Genomic DNA, 20486 nt, shown 5'->3' with positions numbered 1-20486 from the left:
AACATAAGAACAGCCATACTGGGTCAGACCAAAGGTCCATCTAGCCCAGTATCCTGTCTTCCTACAGTGGCCGGTGCCCTCAGGTGCCCCAGAGGAATGAACAGAACAGGTAATCATCAAGTGATTCATCCCCTGTCACCCATTCCCAGCTTCTGGCAAACAGAGGCTAGGGACACCATCCCTTCCCATCCTGGCTAACAGCCATTGATGGACCGATCCTCTATTAACTTATCTAGTTCTTATTAGAACCCTGTTATAGTCTTGGCCTTCACAACATCCTCTGGCAAAGAGTTCCATAGGTTGACTGTGCATTGTGTGAAAAAATACTTCTTTTTGTTTGTTTTAAACTAGGGCTGTCAAGCGATTAAAAAAGTTAATTGCAATTAATTGCGCAATTAAAAACATTAATCGTGATTAATCGCACTGTTAAACAATAATAGAATACCATTTATTTAAATATTTTTGGATGCTTTCTACATTTTCAAATATAATTGATTTCAGTTACAACACAGAATACAGAGTGTATAGTGCTCACTTTATTTTTTATTTTTGATTACAAGTATTTGCGCTGTAAAAAAACAAAAGAAATAGTATTTTTCAATTCACCTCATACAAGTACTGTAGTGCAATGTCTTTATCATGAAAGTTGAACTTACAAATGTAGAATTATGTACAAAAAAACCTTAATTCAAAAATAAAACAATGTAAAATTTTAGAGCCTACATGTCCACTCAGTCCTACTTCTTGTTCAGCCAATCAAGTTTCTTTACATTGGCAGGAGATAAGGCTGCCCACTTCTTGTTTACAATGTCGCCTGAAAGTGAGAACAGGCGTTCTCATGGCACTGTTATAGCCGGCATCGCAAGATATTTACGTGCCAGATGCGCTAAAGATTCACATGTCCCTTCATGCTTCAGCCACCATTCCAGAAGACATGCATCCATGCTGATGACAGGTTCTGCTTGATAAGAATCCAAAGCAGTGCAGACCGACACATGTTCATTTTCATCATCTGAGTCAGATGCCACCAGCACAAGGCTGATTTTCCTTTTTAGTGGTTTGGGTTCTGTAGTTTCTGCATCAGAGTGTTGCTCTGTTAAGACTTCTGAAAGCATGCTCCACATCACATCCCTCTCAGATTTTGGAAGGCACTTCCGTTTCTTAAACCTTGGGTCGAGTGCCGTAGCTATCTTTAGAAATCTCACATTGGTACCTTCTTTGTGTTTTGTCAAATCTGCAGTGAAAGTGTTCTTAAAATGAACATGTGCTGGGTCATCATCTGAGACTGCTATAAGAGGAAATATATGGCATAATGCGGTTAAAACAGAGCAGGGGACATACAATTCTGCCCCAAGGAGTTCAGTAAGAAATTTAATTAACGCTTATTTTTTTAATGAGCATCATCAGCATGGAAGCATGTCCTCTGGAATGGTGGCCGAAGCAAGAAGGGACATACAAATGTTTAGTATATCTGGCATGTACATACCTTGCAATGCTGGCTACAAAAGTGCCATGCAAATACCTGTTCTCACTTTCTGGTGACATTGTAAACAAGAAGAGGGCAGTATTATCTCCCTTAAATGTAAACAAACTCATTTGTCTTAACAATTGGCTGAACAAGAAGTAGGGCTGAGTGGACTTGTAGGCTCTGAAGTTTTACATTGTTTTGTTTTGAATGCAGTCATGTAACAAAAAAATCTACATTTGTAAGTTGCACTTTCATGACAAAGAGATTGCACTACAGTACTTGTATGAGGTGAATTGAAAAATACTATTTCTTTTATCATTTTTACAGTGAAAATATTTGTAAGCAAAAATAATATACACTTTGATTTCAATTACAACACCGAATACAATATATATGAAAATGTAGAAAAACATCCAAAATATTTAATAAATTTCAATTGGTATTCTATTAACAGTGCAATTAAAACCACGATTAATCGCAATTAATTTTTTTAATTGTGATTAATTTTTTTGAGTTAATCATGTGAGTTAACTGCGATTAACAGCCCTATTTTAAACCTGCTGCCTATTAATTTCATTTGGTGACTTCTAGTTCTTGAATTATGAGGAGTAAATAACACTTCCTTATTTATCTTTCTCAACACCAGTAATAATTTTATAGACCTCAATCATATCCCCCTTAGTCATCTCTTTTACAAGCTGAAAAGTCCCAGTTTTATTAAGCTCCCCTCATATGGAAGCCGTTCCATACCCCTAATAATTTTTGTTGCCCTTTTCTGAACCTTTTCCAAGTCCAATATATCTTTTTTGAGATGGGGTGACCACATCTGCAGGCAATATTTAAGATGTGGGCGTACCATGGATTTATACAGAGGCAATATGATATTTTCTGTCCCTTTCTTAATGAGTCTCAACATTGTCTTTGCTTTTTTGACTGTGGGTGCACATTGAGTGGCTGTTTTCAGAGAACTCTCCACAGTGACTCCTGGATCTCTTTCTTGAGTGGTAACAGCTAATCTAGAATATCGGGGTTGGAAGGGACCTGAGGAGATCATCTAGTCCAACCCCTTGCTCAAAGCAGGACCAATCCCCAATTTTTTTGCCCCAGATCCCTAAATGGCCCCCTCAAGGATTGAACTCACAAGGCTGGGTTTAGCAGGCCAATGCTCAAACCACTGAGCTACCCCTCCCCCAATCATTTTAGATGTAGGCTGCCCTAGGTCGCTCTGCCTGGGGGCTCCCTGTCACCCTCCCCCACCATGCCGGGGGTGCTCTGGCTATGCTAGGCGGATCCCAGGGCGGGGAGGCTCCGTTGCCCTGCCCAGCCATGCTGGGGGTCCCTATCAGGGATCCCCACCGCCCTGGGGCTGCGGGGTGGGCCGGGCAGGGGGGCTGGCCGCGGCCCACGGCTGCTCCAGCTGACCCGGCTGCAGCAAGCTCAGGCTTCGTCGGGGGGCTGGGCTGCCCGATAGGAGGCGTCGCCCTCTGCTGGCGGCTGTGGGCATTACATCTCCCACACTCCCGGAAGACTCCATTGGGTGAAGGGGCACAGTACTCGCACCCTCCACTCCGCTGTTGGTACGGCCCGGCCGAGCCATCGGGCAATGGCCTGGAGGACCGGGCGCGATGGCTGCTGGGAGTTGTTGTTCCGGGGGCGGGGGCAGCCTTGCGCGGCGGGGCGGGCAGACTCGCTTTCCCATGCTGCCCCGCGGCTGGCTGTGGTGGGGCGAGTCGCTGGGTCCGGGGCGCTCGATCGCCCGTCGCTCTCGCCGCTGCTGGGTCCCCGGCCGGGCCGGTCCCGCCATGGGCTCCCTGCTGAGCCGGCGCATCGCGGGCGTGGAGGACATCGACATCCAGGCCAATTCGGCCTATCGCTACCCGCCCAAGTCCGGTAAGGGCGGCTCGGCCCGGGGGCAGACCCTCCCCCGCCAGCTCCCCCGGGCCTGGACCCTCCCCCGCCTCGACCCCTCCTCCCCAGTGCCCCCGGGCCTCGACCCCCCCCCCCCCCACAGCGCCCCTGGGCCTCCACCCCCCGCCCCCGCACAGCGCCCCGGGCCCTGCCCCCGCCTCAACCTCCTCTCAGCCCCCTGTCGCTCCCCCCGGGCCTTGGCCCCCTCCACCCCTCTCAGTGCCCCTGAGCATTGTGCTCTCCCCTGGGCCCTGGCCCCCCTTGGCGGTGCTCAGGTCTGGGGCTTGGCCCCGTCTCTACCCCCAGGAGGTTGCTTTCACCCTGCACCCGTTCCCTGGGGCCTTGGGGAGGTTGGAGGTTAAAGACCACTGTGTGATGCAGTTGTGTAGGTGTGATCAGCGCAGTCCCAAGGTACACTGACCAGTTACCGCCCATCCGGCACACACCCCCTTGTGTTATTGACAGTGAAGTTATTACTTCAGACCTTGCTGGGCCTCACCTGTGCAGTTGACTGGTGCTATCACTGCTTGGTTGGCACGCAGCTGGCCAGGTCCCTCTTTCAGGACCCCTGTCCTAGCACAAGGGTGCAGAGTTTGGGTTGCATACGCAACAGGAGAATTTACATCATGGGAAGACTTCTTCACCTTGGAGCTTATAGAGACCTTTGCTTATCAAACTCTTAAAGGATGGGCCTGTAATGCCTGCCAGGAGTCTTTTGGGTTGTGTTATAGTACAGGAGAGGGGAGATTCCCTGGAAAAAGAATGGGTGTGGATTTCAAGTAGAGTTTTAAGAGCACTTCATGGGCTTTTGGGGCTTAGCCCTGCTCTTCTAAAACTGAGAGCATTTGACTTTTTTACACCATAAGGGCTGTTCTCTATTTCCCCATCTCTGCATTTAACTTCCTATTTGTACAGTGTAAACAATACAAGGTGTGTGGTGCTCAACAAAAATGACTGGGTGGGGTAGTGGTCTCTTTCAGGGAAATGCTTCCTTCCAGCCAGTATCTGATCTCAGGGTTAAAGACACAGAAAGCAACACCTTGCAGTAAGAGGACAGCATCTCCTCAGACTTAATGCTTTCTGCTGTCACTGCATGGGTTGGAGACAACCCCTTGCACCATCAGAACTTAACAAGAAACGCGTGCCTCCATAGAGCAGGAAGAAAACCTGATTCTTACTGAATCAATAAATCTGTAACTTCCAGGCTGTCCAGCCCCAAAAGTCCTATGGAAAGGATTTTTTTGCCTGACAGTGTAAATGTGTTGCTTCAATAAAAAGGTTCTGTTTGATTTTTTTTTCCCCTTTGACTCCTCCCTGGGGATTGGTCCTGCTTTGAACAGGGGGTTGGACTAGATGACCTCCTGAGGCCCCTTCTAGCCCTGAGATTCTGTGATTCTATGATTCTATGATCTGTATGGCTGCAAAGGCTCCCTGCCTGCCACTTCTGTTTTGCTCCATCCATCATTTTCCTTTCTTCCTTTCTCCTATGAATGGGAGGTTTGTTCAGTGTCATTAATTCTGCTTACGGAGGGATTTTTGTCTATAGTCCATAGGGCAGGGTCATTTGATTCTTCTGATTCATGAATTCCTCAAACTGGGAGTTCCAGAGACCCCAGAATGTGACTACTAAGCTCCAGCCTGAAGTTTGCACAAATCTGAACTGAAGAGGAGATTGCCTGTCATTGGTTAAAGAAAATTGGGAGTGTTCCCTCTAATTTTTCCCACACATGATCTGGGCCGGGGCTGGGGAGGGGTGCCCCTCCCCCGGCCATGGCAATTCCCAGCCTGGCAGGTTCCCTGAGTGCCTGTACAGTGCTTAATAGGTGTAGCTTATAGGGAACTTAGGTTGGGACATCCAGTCCTGAATCCCCACAGCCTTCAAGACTCTAGGTTCACCTAAATGTTGCTCTTGAGTATTGGTTTGCAAGGGAAAATAGGAACCAGGTTGATGTGATACGTTATCTGTTAACATGAAACATTTTTATCAGGCCTTCTAGCTGCTCTCCTAGTAATGACAAACACACACAAACATCTGATTTGCCAATGCCACGTGACTCTTTATCCTTTGTGTCTCTTACCCTCCCCAGGATAATTAATTGGCATTCAAATAAATCAGGGGCACCTGTTGCCATGGGACTGTAGAAATGTGGGTTAAATTAGACTTAATGGTGAAGCTTTCAGTGGGGGCAAAAGTGTTTGTGTTCCACCGTTTAAGAGGTGGCTGTCAAAGAGCTCTATGTCTCTGGCATCGTTTTCCCAAGGGCTTCTTAAGCAGATGCCCTTGTGCTTGTTCTGGAGAGAGACTGCTGTGATTAACAAACCTGAGGCACTGTTCACTGGTGTATGTCAGCAGTGGTCAAATCAGTGTATCAATAGAATCTCTAAATGGCCTGATGACGGGGAAAGGAAGGTGGATGTTGGTGATCTTGGGGTGATTTGAAATGTATAGGGGAACCAGCCTACTAACTGAAAAAGCAAGAGACTTATGGTGCTGCTTTGTGTAATTGGAATGTAAGGCCAGTCATCACAGTGCGTTCCAGATGTAGGCTCCTGATGGCTGTAATTTGTCAGTCATCCTGGCATTTAGATTACTGTGCTATTTCTTCAGAGGGAATGATGATCTAATTCATCTTATTTTAAGAGGCTCAGAGTATGTATGGACAGAAGACATTGTTTGTGAGACATTTCTCAGTAGTTGTAGCAGTTTGATTATAGGGATGTTCATTGATTGGTCCCCATGCAGTTCTTTATTTCCCACTGTGGGTACAGAATTCCTGACCCTGAATTTCCAGAAATGGACAGCCACCTTCAGCATTGTGTTCTGTGGGGATGGGTCTGCTTCCTAAAGGCATGCACAATCCTGGCCCTGCCTAAAAAGGCTTGAAACTCAGGCCTGGTCTACACTACACAGTTAGTAAGTTGCCTTGCTTTGACCTAGATATGAAAGCGTCTTCACTTACCTTTGGCTCCTGTCGACGTACATGCCTCTCTCCGCCAATTTAGTAACACCACCTCCTCGAGCGGCATAGAGTCATGGTTGATGTCATTAGGTTGGCGCGGTGTCTTTGCTTATGTCAGCTGTTACTGGGTTTCAAGATCTGTCCCACATTGATAGTACAATCGACACAAGTACTCCTGGGTAGGACATGCATCGCCGACATGAGAAGCCAAGTGTGCACACAGAAACTATTTAATAACTGCAGTGGCTGTATGATTTTGGCCCCATCCCATCTTGCCCCAGAGTACATCTACAGAAAGGGATACTTCTCTATGGTTATGCAAGTGTTGGTGGATCACTTGGGATGCTTCGCCAACATCAACGTGGGCTGGTCCAGGAGGGTGCATAATCTTCACATCTTTAGGAATGCAGGACTTTTCAGAAAGCTGCAAGCAGGGACTTGCTTTACCAACCAGTGGATTACCATTGGTGATATTGAAATGCTAATAATGATCCTGGTGGATCCAGCCTACCCCTTACTCCCGTGGTTCATGGAGCTGTATACTGGCCACCTGGACAGCACCAAGGGAGAGATTCATTGGCTCAGCAGGTGCAGAATCCCAGCTGAATGTGCTTTTGGTAGATTGAAGGGATGCTGATGTTGTTTACTCACCAGATTGGATCTCTGTGAGAAAAATATTCCAATGGTTACAGATGCCTGCTGTGTCCTCCATAGTATCTGTCAAGCAAAGGGGAAAACTTGCTGCCAGGGTGGAGATGAAGCAGCTGGCCACTGAGTTTGAGCAGCCAGATGCAAGGACTATTAGAAGAGCTCAGTACAGAGCTGTATGGCTCTTTGTAAAGGTGGCAGGCTTGCAGCTCAGCACTGGATTGACTGCCGGTCTTCCTGGCTGTCTGGTATGCATGTCATAGTTCCTTTGTTTTCCTGCAGCACTGCTGCTGGTCCCTGTCGTACCCTTTATCCTGATCTCCTGTGCAACCTGCTCATAGATGTCTATGTTTCTGTGGTCTGTAGCTGTGCTTACACAGCCTTTTCTCCCCACAAGACTACGATAACTAATATCTGTCCTGAAGCGTGTCAGGAGCTTGTAGCAGGCATAGTCGGCTGGGCAGTTGCACACAACAGTGGATGACTGCTAGGTGTGCTTGCCAAGCTGTACAGTCAGGAAAAGGCATTTCAAAAAACTGCAGAGTTTTAAAGGCAGGGTCTGTGGTAGGCTTTTATTCTCTTTGACCCCTGGGATGTGGAGTTCATAATTGTGACCAGAGCTGTCAGCATCGGGACAGCCGCTGGAGGACTGTTAAGGTCGACATAGGTAATGCAGCGTCTACACTTGCATTGCAGCGATCTCACTACGTTGACCATGGTGCTACACGTCTCAGGGAGGTCGTGCTACTGCATTGCTGTAATGGGGCACTTACATTGGTGGGAGGCAAATTTAAGTGTAGACACACATGCGCAGTGAGGTTAACGCAAGGCAGTGCATGTCGACCTAACTTTGTAGTGTAGACCAGGCCTTAGAGTGACCTTACTTCTGGAGTAGGTAAATTCCAGCCCTCTGACTTCTTTGGAGGAGTTGAATTGGATCAGTCTGGAGTGAATGTACAAACTCCATCGTTAGTGGTGGTTACTGCTTAGAACAAAGGACTGACTAAAGACAGTGCTGGGCTGAAAAGCCAGGTAGAGCTACCAGTAGACCAAGCATAATCTCAAAATGCATGTATTCTGGGCTGTCCAGCAGAGATGGAAAATCCAGAGTCTGGAGCATTTATGGAAAAGCTGCTGCCCTAATGTTATATAAATATTAAAGGTTGATTCCTTTGAGAAAAAAAAAAATAATTCACCAGGAACCAGGATAGCCTTCTCCTCGTTAGGAGACAAAAAGTTATGAATAGAGCAAAAAAAAAGATCCACAGCAGGGGACCGCAGATACCTTCTGCTCTTTTTGCGCCACCTAAGCGGCACAAAGGGAGCAGAATAGGGCAGAAAATCAGTCCCTAAACTGTTGATTTGTGACCCTTGACTTTTGAGAATACAGAGTTTGGCCCGCAGGCTGAAAGACTGGTTACCAGAGGACCAGGCATGAGAACTGAAAATGAAACAGACTGGAAACAAATGCAAGTGACTAGTTTTGATTTCATGGTCTAAGCTGGGAGAAATACAAAAGTTAAACTGACCAATTTATTTGAGCATGAGCTTTCGTGAGCTACAGCTCACTTCATCAGATGCATACCGTGGAAACTGCAGCAGACTTTATATATACACAGAAAATATGAAACAATACCTCCTCCCACCCCACTGTCCTGCTGGTAATAGCTTATCTAAAGTAATCATCAGGTTAGGCCATTTCCAGCACAAATCCAGGTTTTCTCACCCTCCACCCCCCCACACAAATTCACTCTCCTGCTGGTGATAGCCCATCCAAAGTGACTTTGTCCTTACCCATAACTATTTCACATTTGGGGACAATGTATACCTTCAGATCAGCGGCACTGCTATGGGTACCCGCATGGCCCCACAGTATGCCAACATTTTTATGGCTGATTTAGAACAACGCTTCCTCAGCTCTCGTCCCCTAAAGCCCCTACTCTACTTGCGCTATATTGATGACATCTTCATCATCTGGACCCATGGAAAAGAAGCCCTTGAGGAATTCCACCATGATTTCAACAATTTCCATCCCACCACCAACCTCAGCCTGGTCCAGTCCACACAAGAGATCCACTTCCTGGACACTACAGTGCTAATAAACAATGGTCACATAAACACCACCCTATACCGGAAACCTACTGACCGCTATTCCTACCTCCATGCCTCCAGCTTTCACCCTGACCACACCACACGATCCATCGTCTACAGCCAAGCTCTGCGATACAACTGCATTTGCTCCAACTCCTCAGACAGAGACAAACACCTACAAGATCTCTGTCAAGCTTTCTTACAACTACAATACCCACCTGCGGAAGTAAAGAAACAGATTGATAGAGCCAGAAGAGTTCCCAGAAGTTACCTACTACAGGACAGGCCTAACAAAGAAAATAACAGAACGCCACTAGCCGTCACCTTCAGCCCCCAACTAAAACCCCTCCAACGCATTATTAAGGATCTACAACCTATCCTAAAGGATGACTCAACACTCTCACAAATCTTGGGAGACAGGCCAGTCCTTGCCTACAGACAGCCCCGCAACCTGAAGCAAATACTCACCAACAACCACATACCACACAACAGAACCACTAACCCAGGAACTTATCCTTGCAACAAAGCCCGTTGCCAATTGTGCCCACATATCTATTCAGGGGACACCATCACAGGGCCTAATAACATCAGCCACACTATCAGAGGCTCGTTCACCTGCACATCCACCAATGTGATTTATGCCATCATGTGCCAGCAATGCCCCCTGCCATGTACATTGGTCAAACTGGACAGTCTCTACGTAAAAGAATAAATGGACACAAATCAGATGTCAAGAATTATAACATTCATAAACCAGTCGGAGAACACTTCAATCTCTCTGGTCACGCAATCACAGACATGAAGGTCGCTATTTTAAAACAAAAAAACTTCAAATCCAGACTCCAGCGAGAAACTGCTGAATTGGAATTCATTTGCAAATTGGATACTATTAATTTAGGCTTAAATAGAGACTGGGAGTGGCTAAGTCATTATGCAAGGTAGCCTATTTCCTCTTGTTTTTTCCTACCCCCCCCCCCCCCCAGATGTTCTGGTTTAACTTGGATTTAAACTTGGAGAGTGGTCAGTTTGGATGAGCTATTACCAGCAGGAGAGTGAGTTTGTGTGTGTATGGGGGTGGGTTTTTGGAGGGGGGTGAGGGAGTGAGAGAACCTGGATTTGTGCAGGAAATGGCCTAACTTGATTATCATGCACATTGTGTAAAGAGTTGTCACTTTGGATGGGCTATCACCAGCAGGAGAGTGAATTTTTGTGGGGGGGTGGAGGGTGAGAAAACCTGGATTTGTGCTGGAAATGGCCTAACCTGATGATTACTTTAGATAAGCTATTACCAGCAGGATAGTGGGGTGGGAGGAGGTATTGTTTCATATTCTCTGTGTATATATAAAGTCTGCTGCAGTTTCCACGGTATGCATCTGATGAAGTGAGCTGTAGCTCACGAAAGCTTATGCTCAAATAAATTGGTTAGTCTCTAAGGTGCCACAAGTACTCCTTTTCTTTTTGCAAATACAGACTAACACGGCTGTTACTCTGAAAAAAGTTAAACTGTGCAAAGCAATTATATCTTAATTATTTCTGGAGCACAATGTGATAGTTAAAACTTGTTTTTAATAAGATTTTTAACTTGATGCTGTTCCTTTACATCTACCTCTGTTACCGATAGAGATATTAAAAGGAACCTTTGTTTTTTCTTTAGTTTTGCTGTGTGTCCATGTGTGCACATGCCTGACCGCCTGACCAGTCTCCTGAGTACATATACTGTGTTTTTGGCTGTCTTTCAGAACATCTCAGCTGACATTTTTATCCACAGATTCCATCCTATTTTAATTGCTAATTCGTCTCCAAATGTCTCCTGTTGCACATCAGGTTCTCTGCCACCTGGTGCGGCCTGTGATTTGAGCCCCTACAGGCTCACTGTGAGCATGCATGACGTGCTGCTGCGACAGCTCAAATCAGGAGTGAACCAATCTCTGGATCATTTGCAAAGGTGCAAGTTTTCAACTTGGGACAAAATCCTTTAGGCCAAAAATGGCTTTAAAGAAGGCTCCCAGAAAGAACACTGTTAGAAATAATGAAATAATACAGTTTTTAGGTAAAAAAGATGACCACCTTCACGCTGAAAGGAACATGACTGCTTACGATGTCATGCAGAGTGACAGCACCTTGGTGGGCTATCACTGGATACGAGGGCTGTGATGAATGCTTGGTTTTCAGGTATGCCCTTCTGATGTGCCTATGCTATGATAGCTATGCAGGAGGGTTAGCAGAGCACTGGTGCAGTGTCCAGCTAGGCTCATATTCTTTGCCTCCCCTTGTATTTCTGATGGATCGTGTTTGGAGGATGGTTACCAGTGAAGTGTTGCCTTTTACCAGCTATCTTTGTAGAGGAGATGCTTATATGCCTTTCTACAGCAAGATTTCTCTGAAAACACCATCTGCTCCCGCAAGACGGTTGACTCCGTTTTTTGGCTGGCCGTATTTTCCCTCATAGGGAGGTGGGTAGACAAGACAGGCACTGATACAGCAAGGATCTTGCCTGTTGAGGGATTTGTAGAGGAAGAATAGGCCCTCTTGCTAGTCCCGCAGTCATTCTACGGTTGAGGGACATGCAAAAGTAGATTAAAGCTGTCGCAGAGCTGGAGCAGAGCACCTTGTTAGCTATTCCCACTCCTCAGCTGCCTGCTCCATGTGCTAGCAAAAGACCTGGAGCTCTGCCTTGGTGCTGTGAGCTCCCAGCCTAGCAGGGTGAAGCGAGTTAGGATTCCGTCTAAGCCAGTGATGGGCAGACTACTGCCCGGGGGCCATATCCGGCCCTTCAGATGTTTTAATCCGGCACTCGAGCGCCCGCTGGTGAGTGGGGTTGGGGGCGTGCACTGCTCCGGCGCTCCAGCCAGGGAGCGGGGTCGGGGGCTTGACCTGCTCCGCGCGTGCCGTTGCTCTGCTAGGCTCCTGGAAGCAGCAGCATGTGCCCCCTCTGGCTCCTACACATTGGGGCAACCAGGGGGCTTGGTGCGCTGCCCTTTCCCCAAGTGCCACCCCCGCAGCTCCCATTGTCCGGGAACCACGGCCAATGGAAACTGCAAGGGTGGCGCCTGCAGCCAGGGCAGCATGCAGAGCCGCCCAGCCATGCCTCCGTGTAGGAGCCAGAAGTGGGGACGTGCCACTGCTTCCGGGAGCTGCTTGAGGTAAGTGCCATGTGGCGCCTGCACCCCTGACCCCCTTCTATGCCCCAACCCTCTGCTCCAGCCCAGAGCCCCCTCCCGCTTTCCTAACACCTTGGTCCCAGCCCGGAGCACCCTCCTGCACCCCCAACCCCGCATTCCCAGCCCCATCCTAGAGCCCGCACCCCCAGCTGGAGCCCTCACCTCCCCCTTCACCCCAACCCCCTGTCCCAGCCCAGAGCCCCCTCCCGCACCCTGAACTCCTCATTTCTGGCCCCACCCTAGAGCCTGTACCCACAGCTGGAGTCCTCACCCTCTCCTGCACCCCAACTCCCAATTTTGTGAGCATTCATGGCCCATCATACAATTTCCATACCCAGATATGGCCCTCGGGCCAAAAAGTTTTTACCCACCCCACTAAGCACTGCTTTACTAGACCAAAACCCATGATCTCCTTTCGTTCCTTTTTACTAGTACCTTTTAGCCTCAGTCATCTGCTGGATGGAGACTGAGCTGGCTCTACTGATGGCCAGCTAGCTCAAGGGGCAAGCCAGAAATGGGTGCACATGCCAGCTGGTCCGGCGAGTTTTTGTGTGGGGAAGGGGAAGTGGTGCCCATACAAAATGGGCCACAGATAGGCAATCACAGGGAACAACTGAGTCCCCTCCTGCAGCTCTGGCTGGATCAGCAGCATATCACGCAGATCCTTGGTGAGTCTTCATGCTTGATGTTCTTCCTCCAGCAGCTCTGCATAATGGAATTGACTCAATTACTTAGAGTCCATTACTTGGCAAATGTTAGTAGCTGCTTGTTGGTATTTTGTTTGAATGGCCAAAAAAAGTGATGGGTTCCCTTTATTTTATTACTGCTACTATAAACTAACAACACTGAGAGGCCTCAATCAGAACTGAGGTTCCATTCGGGCTACACATACTCAAATAAGACAGAAGTCTTACTTTGAAGAGCTTGTAATATAAATAAACAAGACAAAGGTGGGAGAGAGGAAGCATTAGTCCATTTTTCACCTGGTTTCCCATGCACAGAAGCTGTTGGAGTGTTGTGCCAGCTTCCATTGGTTTCTGGAGTTTATTATTATTTGTAACTTGGCAGCAACGTTGGGGTCCTGTTCTAGATTCTGAAGCCAATAACTAAGAATACCAAGTGCTTGCTTTCAAGAACTTGCATCCCAGCAAGGTGTTTGTTGCAGCAGTTCCATTCCTCTAGCTGTTGTTTTTTGCCTGGGTGCTCCACAAAGGGAAGGAGAGAGATGTCTCTAGCATGGAGCACAGAGACTAGGTGGCAGTGAAGAGCCTGTACTCAGGAGAAAGCATCGGAGACAGGTGATGGGGAAAGGGCCAGAGCTAAGGATGATAGGGTGAGGAAGGGAGAGTTTGTGGTGTGGTCTGATAATGACTCCACATCAAAACTCCCAAGGAAGAGAGAATACAGTCAGATGGAAAGAGGCAGGGACCTGGAGAAGTGAGGAAAGAGGGACAGATGGGAAGGATGGTGGGGTGTGGGAAGGAAAGACAACAACTAACCAACACACACAGGTGTCTGGCATGAGACTTGCAATTAAATATAACATAACAGGGTACAGAGTTGCAGACGTGTGGCCTTGTGAGTTACTCCACACGTTATAGACATTGGAATCTGTGATCAAGAACACATCTTTCTCACATTTTCCTTCCTTTAGATTCTAAGCAGTGATAGCACTTCAGTGTAGATTTCCTCATATAATGTATTTGTAAATGCACAGAAAAGTTAATTATGGTTTCCACAATAACTGTAACACTACCCATATCTGGTAGGGCTTAAATTTAACTGTGCACAAATAACACAACATACCAAATATACAGGGGGTGAAGTGAAAGTCATTTAGAGAGCCCGTAAAAGTGAATCTCCTGCTCCTTATGGATTTGCTCCACTGTTAAAGGGTGGGATCCCCCAAGGTACTTAATCCCAGTTCTATGCACCCCTGTGATCTGCAAAACTCCTGCTGAGCCCTTTAGGCACCTAAACTCACTCGATGCCTAAATTTTCAGGGTAAAACTTCCCTCAGCGCCTGTTGCTTCCCCCTAGGCATCCAGATGCTTGTCTCCTGCCTTAGCCCCAGAGCGATCCATCAACCAGGGGAAGATAGGCATTTGCTTGCCTATCTTGCGTGCAGGGCCTGATCCGGTATGTATGCTTGGAGGCCGCCTCTGGCTGATCTCTGGGCAGTGGGATATTCTGATGTGGGGGTACCTCAGTGTCTCCTGCTGAAGCTGTTCCACTGTGGATAAATGATGAAAGAATGACTGGGACCCCACCGGGAGGTAGGAGACAGGATCCAGTTTGCTCAGTCACTGTTATTATTTATCCCCAGTGGAACAGCTTCAGCAAGAGAGACTGAGACATGAAGCTATCAGACTATCACGTGGCCCAGTGGTTAGAGCACTCAACTGGGATGTGGGAGACCTGGGTTCAACTCACCCCTCTGTATGATGGGGGGAAAGGATTTGAACTGGAGTCTCCCATTCTCCCTATCAAGCAGAACCCAGGTCTCCCACATCCCAGGTGAATGCTCTAACTACTGGGCTAAGGTGGGTGGTGCATCACTACTGCCAGCGTTGGACTATTTTGGGCACTAAGAGGTAACCTGTCAGCTAGCAGAATGTCATTGTTACCACGTTAGGCACATCTCTGGTGGTCATCACCAGAGTGGATGTAGTTGCTGGAGATGGTGCAGTTTTTCTGTCTCGGTGTTTAACATTATCCTGAATCCAATCTGGAAAATCGTAAAATCAGAAAAAGGGCTGTAACTCATAGAAATGTAGTTTAACTTTGACCAAAATGGGCAGAAAGCTTCTAAATCCAATTAATGCAACTTGGTGCTAAAATTGTACCGTTTTGGAACGTTCAGGAAATATTTAGCCCCAGGTGATACGGATTTTCCTGTATTTTTCTGCCTTCAGTTAAAGCAAAGGTTTGTAGTCCTATGACAGTATGAACTTTGTTTGTACCAGGTAATACATCAAAGTACTTGTCATCATTTGTAGAATGGACTGATTGGAGAGAAGTTTTTCAGTCTATTTTTATGCAGTTAGGTAGATCAGGCCTACCCCCTTACTATAAAACATACTTTGGATATCTGCTCTAAAGCTCCTGTGGTACAACTGTAAATTATCTTCTTGCTATCACTGAATACAACAGTATGTGTAAACGACGTCTAAGTCCCCTTAGAGTTATATAAGGGCTGTAGAATGTCTTGAACATACCTTGTGAATAACAAAGTATAACCATGTACTCTTATGTAATTCCTACATATAACGATGAGCTAGTGAAAGCCTAATGCAACGCTATATTCAAGCTATATTTATTCACAAAAATAGTCACAGTAATTTGCAGATAGTTGAAACATTTCTACTCCCCCTCAGAATCTGTGTCTGATGAGTTCGTTAGTCTGTTGCTACACTTGTCACTGTCCCAGCTGCATGCGTTGGAGCACGCCAAATTTTCCCTGCGACATTTGCATCTCCTTGTTGCACTGGTACACTCTCGGCCACACCGCATAAAGGTGAGGAAGGCTTCTGGAGCAGGTGGCAGCACCATCATGTTAGGAACAAGATGTCCCGTGCTGTCTATCACCCATCTGTTGCAGATGGGACATGTGAAGATACTGAACTGTTGCATGATTCCATATCGCTGACGGATGATTTGCACTTTTCAGGTGAAGGAGGCCTGAAGGAGGCCATTGTTGGTGGCAGGTTCTCATGTGTTTTGTTCTTCTTAGCAAACAACTCATTGCACACGTTATCCAGAGATGCTTGCCTCCTCCTTTGGCCATTTTGTGTGGAGCAAGGCAGGTGCTTCATTCCCACAAGCAATAAAATAGGTGCAGCTGACTGGGGGTGGGGGGAGAGGGGAGGAGGAGGAGGTTCTTGTGTATGGGTAGCTAAGCAGAGACAGGCACCTCCCTGCAGCCTGAACTTACCTACCTCTCTCAGAGAGAGGGAAAAGGTTTAGCACACACCCCTCTCCTTGGCATCTCCCATTGGCTAGCTTCGTTGGCACCCCGCCTGGTGAGCTGGCTTTTGTGAATTGCATTCTAAGGCATCGCTCTCTCCCCATTCATTGTATAGGGAGCCAAGGCCCCTAACTCAGGCTTTGTGGATTGCAGTGTTGCTCCTGTGATTTTTTTTTTTCTCTAGGTGCCTAAAAGTTGGGCATTGCAACACCTAAGTCCTTTTGTAGATCTGCGCCAAAGTGTCTAATGGGAGTCCATCCTAGTTAGCAAACTCAGTTGGAAACCAGAGGGGTATGGAGGCATGCTTTCACTGTACTATTCTGGTTCCATCATCAAAAGTGTCACCATAGTATTAAGACACTTAAAGGGATTGCCTAGGCTTCTCCCAAATACTGATTTAACTCACTTGGATTCTGATCCTGGAGCATCTCTTGCTTCTCTCCAAACCCTGTATGCAGTACCCTGTTGTTTGCCTCCTTAGCTTCCTCCTCTGCTGAGCTCTAGTTTCCAGCCACTGGGCCAAAGGGTTGAGCATAATCCCTTAGCGCAGCTGGCAATTGTTAAGTAAGACTTGGCCAGCAGCAAAGAGCTAGAGATGCTAGTAATTCAGAAGACGCTAGAATGAAAGTTAAGTTCTAGCTCCTGCTTTTTTTAATAAACATTCCTCTACTGAAGCAAATACCGTATACAAGGAGTGTCGCAGCCTTTTGCTATTGCTAGTAGGTGTTTTGTTTTTATAAGCAGAGGTCTCTAACACTTACAATTTGGCAGACATTGACTTCAGTAGGACTGTGCATATAGAATTTATTCCTTCTCAGTTCTTCATTGAAGGAGTGTGTGAGTATAGGGTGGTGGCGGGGGGAAAGGTTAACTATTTAACAAAGACTTCTTTTCTCCTAAGTGTGTTGGGCAATTGAGTTAAATAGCTGTTAACAAAAAGAAACAAAGTTTTAATTAGCATGAATAAAAATAGCTTCCCATGTCTGTCAGATTTCACTTCTGTGTACTCTGATTTTTGTGGTAACCCTATCAGTTCTCTTATGCTCTGTAGAATATTCTGTGGGTAAACAAGACCTGAATTTTTAATGTAAAAAGTAACCAGAAAACAACTAAAACAACTACCCACCCAACTTTCATGCTACCATTATACATTCTGAAGAAGCAAAAAGAAAAAGATGTGATTTTTTTTCTTTGCAGGTCACCTTTAACTCAGTCACAAAATAAGTATACACTATTTTTACTGGTTTCAGAGTAGCAGCCGTGTTAGTCTGTGTTCGCAAAAAGAAAAGGAGTACTTGTGGCACCTTAGAGATTAAAATAAATTGGTTAGTCTCTAAGGTGCCACAAGTACTCCTTTTCTTTTTACTATATTTACTCTGTCTGTGAAAAGAGGTAGATTTACTTTTTTTTAAAAAATTCTATTATGAGCATGTGGAAGGGTGAATTTTATACATCTCCAAAATAAACAAGAGCATTTTATATTCCTCTTGTTAAAGGGTGAAACCTTAATGTTTACGTCGTAACACACATAGGATGCATAGCAGATCTGAGTTCCCCACCCTGAATGTTTGGAATTTCCTGACTCTAACGTTGAAGTCAAGCATACTAAAGTTGCAGTAGCACTAGGTAAGGCATTTGGGTTTGGATCTTAAAAAAAAAAAGTTTTAAATATACTTTTAAATAAAAATCAAGCCCAAAATCTGAATTTTACTTTAAAAAAAAAAAAAAAGAGTAGGGGGGAAATGGGTGGGCACACAGCAAAGTTCAATGAATAGCGAAGTTTCTTTAAATGTAGTGTAAACCTTCCAGGACAATATTAGAAGCCCATCACTTTGTGCTAAATATTTGGAAGCCAGAAAGTGAAACTGACTAATTTAGGGCATGGCTATACTTGCGGATCTACAGCGCTGTGAGTTAAACCAGCCCTTGGAGACCGCAGCAGGGAAAGCGCTGCAGTGTGTTCACGCTTTCAGCTGCAAGCGCACTGGCGTGGCCACATTTGCAGCGGCATTGAGAGCACCCACAGAGCACCTCTTCCCACAAGCCACAGCACCAGAATGGGTAGGGGGTGGGGGTGCGGGGCATCCTGTTCAATGCCCTGTGATGCATCACTTCGCCACCCAACAATCCCTGTGCTTCCGTCCACATTTGGCACCATCTTTCAACGTTTTTTGTACTGCGCGCTCTGTCTTCCCTTTCGGTCTTCGGGAATGGATCCTGAACTTGTGAGGAATATGCTGATGGGTCTCGCCAGCATGTCCCGAATGGCAGTCGAGTTACTCCTTAAGCTACAAACTGACAGTGAGGTGTCCAACGATGATGTCGACTCGCATAATGCATATGACATGAGATTGCTTATGGCATTCACAGACATGCTCACCACAGTGGAACGCTGCTTTTGGGCTCAGGAAACAAGCACTGAGTGGTGGGATCACGTTGTCACGCGAGTCTTGGGTGACAAGCAGTGGCTGCAGAACTTTCGGATGAGAAAAGCCACTTTTATGGGACTGTGTGCTGAGCTCGGCCCCACCCTGTGGCACAAGGACACAAGATTGAGAGCTGCCCTGCCAGTGGATAAGCTGGTGGCTATTGCAGTCTGGAAGCTAGCAACTCCAGACAGTTACCAATCGGTCGCTAACCAGTTTCGAGTGGGAAAGTTGACCGTTGGAATCATGTTAGAATCATGTTAGTGCAAGTTTGCTGGGCCATTAATCGCATCCTGCTCAGAAGAACCGTGACTCTGGGTAACGTGCATGACATTGTGGATGGCTTTGCACAAATGGGTTTCCCTAACTGTGGAGGGGCGATAGATGGGACTCATATTCCAATTCTGGCACCAGCCCACTTAGCCTCCGAGTACATAAATCGGAAGGGGGATTTCTCTATGGTTCTCCAGGCGCTTGTGGATCACCGTGGGCGTTTATTGACATTAACGCAGGCTGGTCCGGAAAGGTGCATGACGCACGCATATTTCGGAACACAGGCCTGTTCAGGAAGCTGCAAGCTGGGACTTTCTTCCCATACCAGAAGATCATATGAGGGAAGTCAAAATGCCCATTGTGATCCTTGGAGACCCCGCTTACCCTTTAATGCCCTGGCTCATGAAACTCTACACAAAGAGCCTTGACAGCAGCAAGGAGTGGTTTAACAACAGTCTGAGTCAGTGCAGAATGACTGTGGAGTGTGCTTTTGGCTGTTTAAAGGGCCGCTGGCATGGTCTGTATGGGAAGCTGGACCTGGCCGATGACAACATCCTCACGGTTATATCCGGGTGCTGTACCCTCCATAACATTTGTGAAGGGAAGGGTGAAAGCTTCACTCAGGCATGGACCTTGGAGGTTCAACACCTGGAGACTGAATAGCCAGAGAGCAGGGCTATTAGAAGGGCCCAGCACAGGGCTGTAAGGATTAGGGATTATAGGGGCCCAGCGCAGAGCTGTAAGGCCTCGAGGGAACAATTTGATGCTGAAAACCACCAATAATGTTTGGTGCCCTGCACGGGAGTGAAGTGCAGTGGTTCCAATGTTAGTAGGAATCCATGTTTGCTACATATGATGTGCTGACTTGCAGTGCCTGTTGCTTTCCTGGGCTACGGTATCTTTTACTTAATGCAATAATAAAGAATGTTTTCAAAGCCAAAAAATTCATTTATTGAAAAGAAATACAACTGTTTGGGAAATAGAAAGGGCATGACACATCTATGCTGTGTGGGATGAGGGAAGGGGATGGGGTGGGGAATGGGACAATCAGAGATTTGCGTATGTCCTGTTATACTCTGCCTTCCTGTCTGGAGTGCTGTGCAATGGGTGCTGCACTTCAGGCTAGCTAAAACGCATTGTGATGGGGGTTGAGTGCAGTGGGTAAGGGTCGTAGTTTGCAGGGCTGGGTGGTGAAGCTACACGTGTTGGAGGCAGTTGGTGGCGATAAGAACCCGGATATTGGGGAAAGTGCATTGGAGGTGACATAGGGGCACAAAGGAAAGAGTTTTGGGATGGGGGATGTGCACGGATGTGCTCCGACTGCATTGCTGCGAGTGCCTGTATTGAGTCTGCTTGGCGCTCCATGATACTTCATGCAGCATGTCCTCTTTGCTTCTTCACGGATGCTTCCTGATTCTTTGGAGTCTTTTGGCTGTTAATTACAAGGATGGCTGGGATCTCAAGGTTGCATCTGTAAAGCTAAAATGCAACACTTAACAGAGGCAGCATTGTTCACACCAGACAGAGCAATGATTCTGCTGTATTTAAAGACAAGTACAGTGTACACAATAGCAGAAATTGCCC

At 46.7% G+C, this 20486-nt stretch overlaps 1 protein-coding gene across 2 annotated transcripts in view; it reads left to right on the top strand.

Annotated features, from left to right (window-relative positions):
* The first annotated feature begins 3158 nt into the window (after nt 1-3158).
* The window catches only part of MGRN1 (mahogunin ring finger 1), a 108961-nt gene continuing 91633 nt past the window's right edge, over nt 3159-20486 (top strand). Inside the window, exon 1 of one of the 2 annotated variants that reach the window (XM_077827657.1) lies at nt 3159-3358. In XM_077827657.1, coding sequence (XP_077683783.1) covers nt 3166-3358 — 193 coding nt within the window. In that variant the 5' untranslated portion in view covers nt 3159-3165. The remainder of the gene's footprint in view (nt 3359-20486) is intronic. The other variant, XM_077827658.1, reaches the window with a different exon arrangement.

The sequence above is a fragment of the Eretmochelys imbricata genome, chromosome 10 (assembly GCF_965152235.1).
Source record: "Eretmochelys imbricata isolate rEreImb1 chromosome 10, rEreImb1.hap1, whole genome shotgun sequence".
Taxonomy (NCBI): domain Eukaryota; kingdom Metazoa; phylum Chordata; order Testudines; family Cheloniidae; genus Eretmochelys; species Eretmochelys imbricata.
The sequence above is the reverse complement of the archived record's forward strand: the minus strand, read 5'-3'. Positions and strand labels throughout refer to the sequence as shown.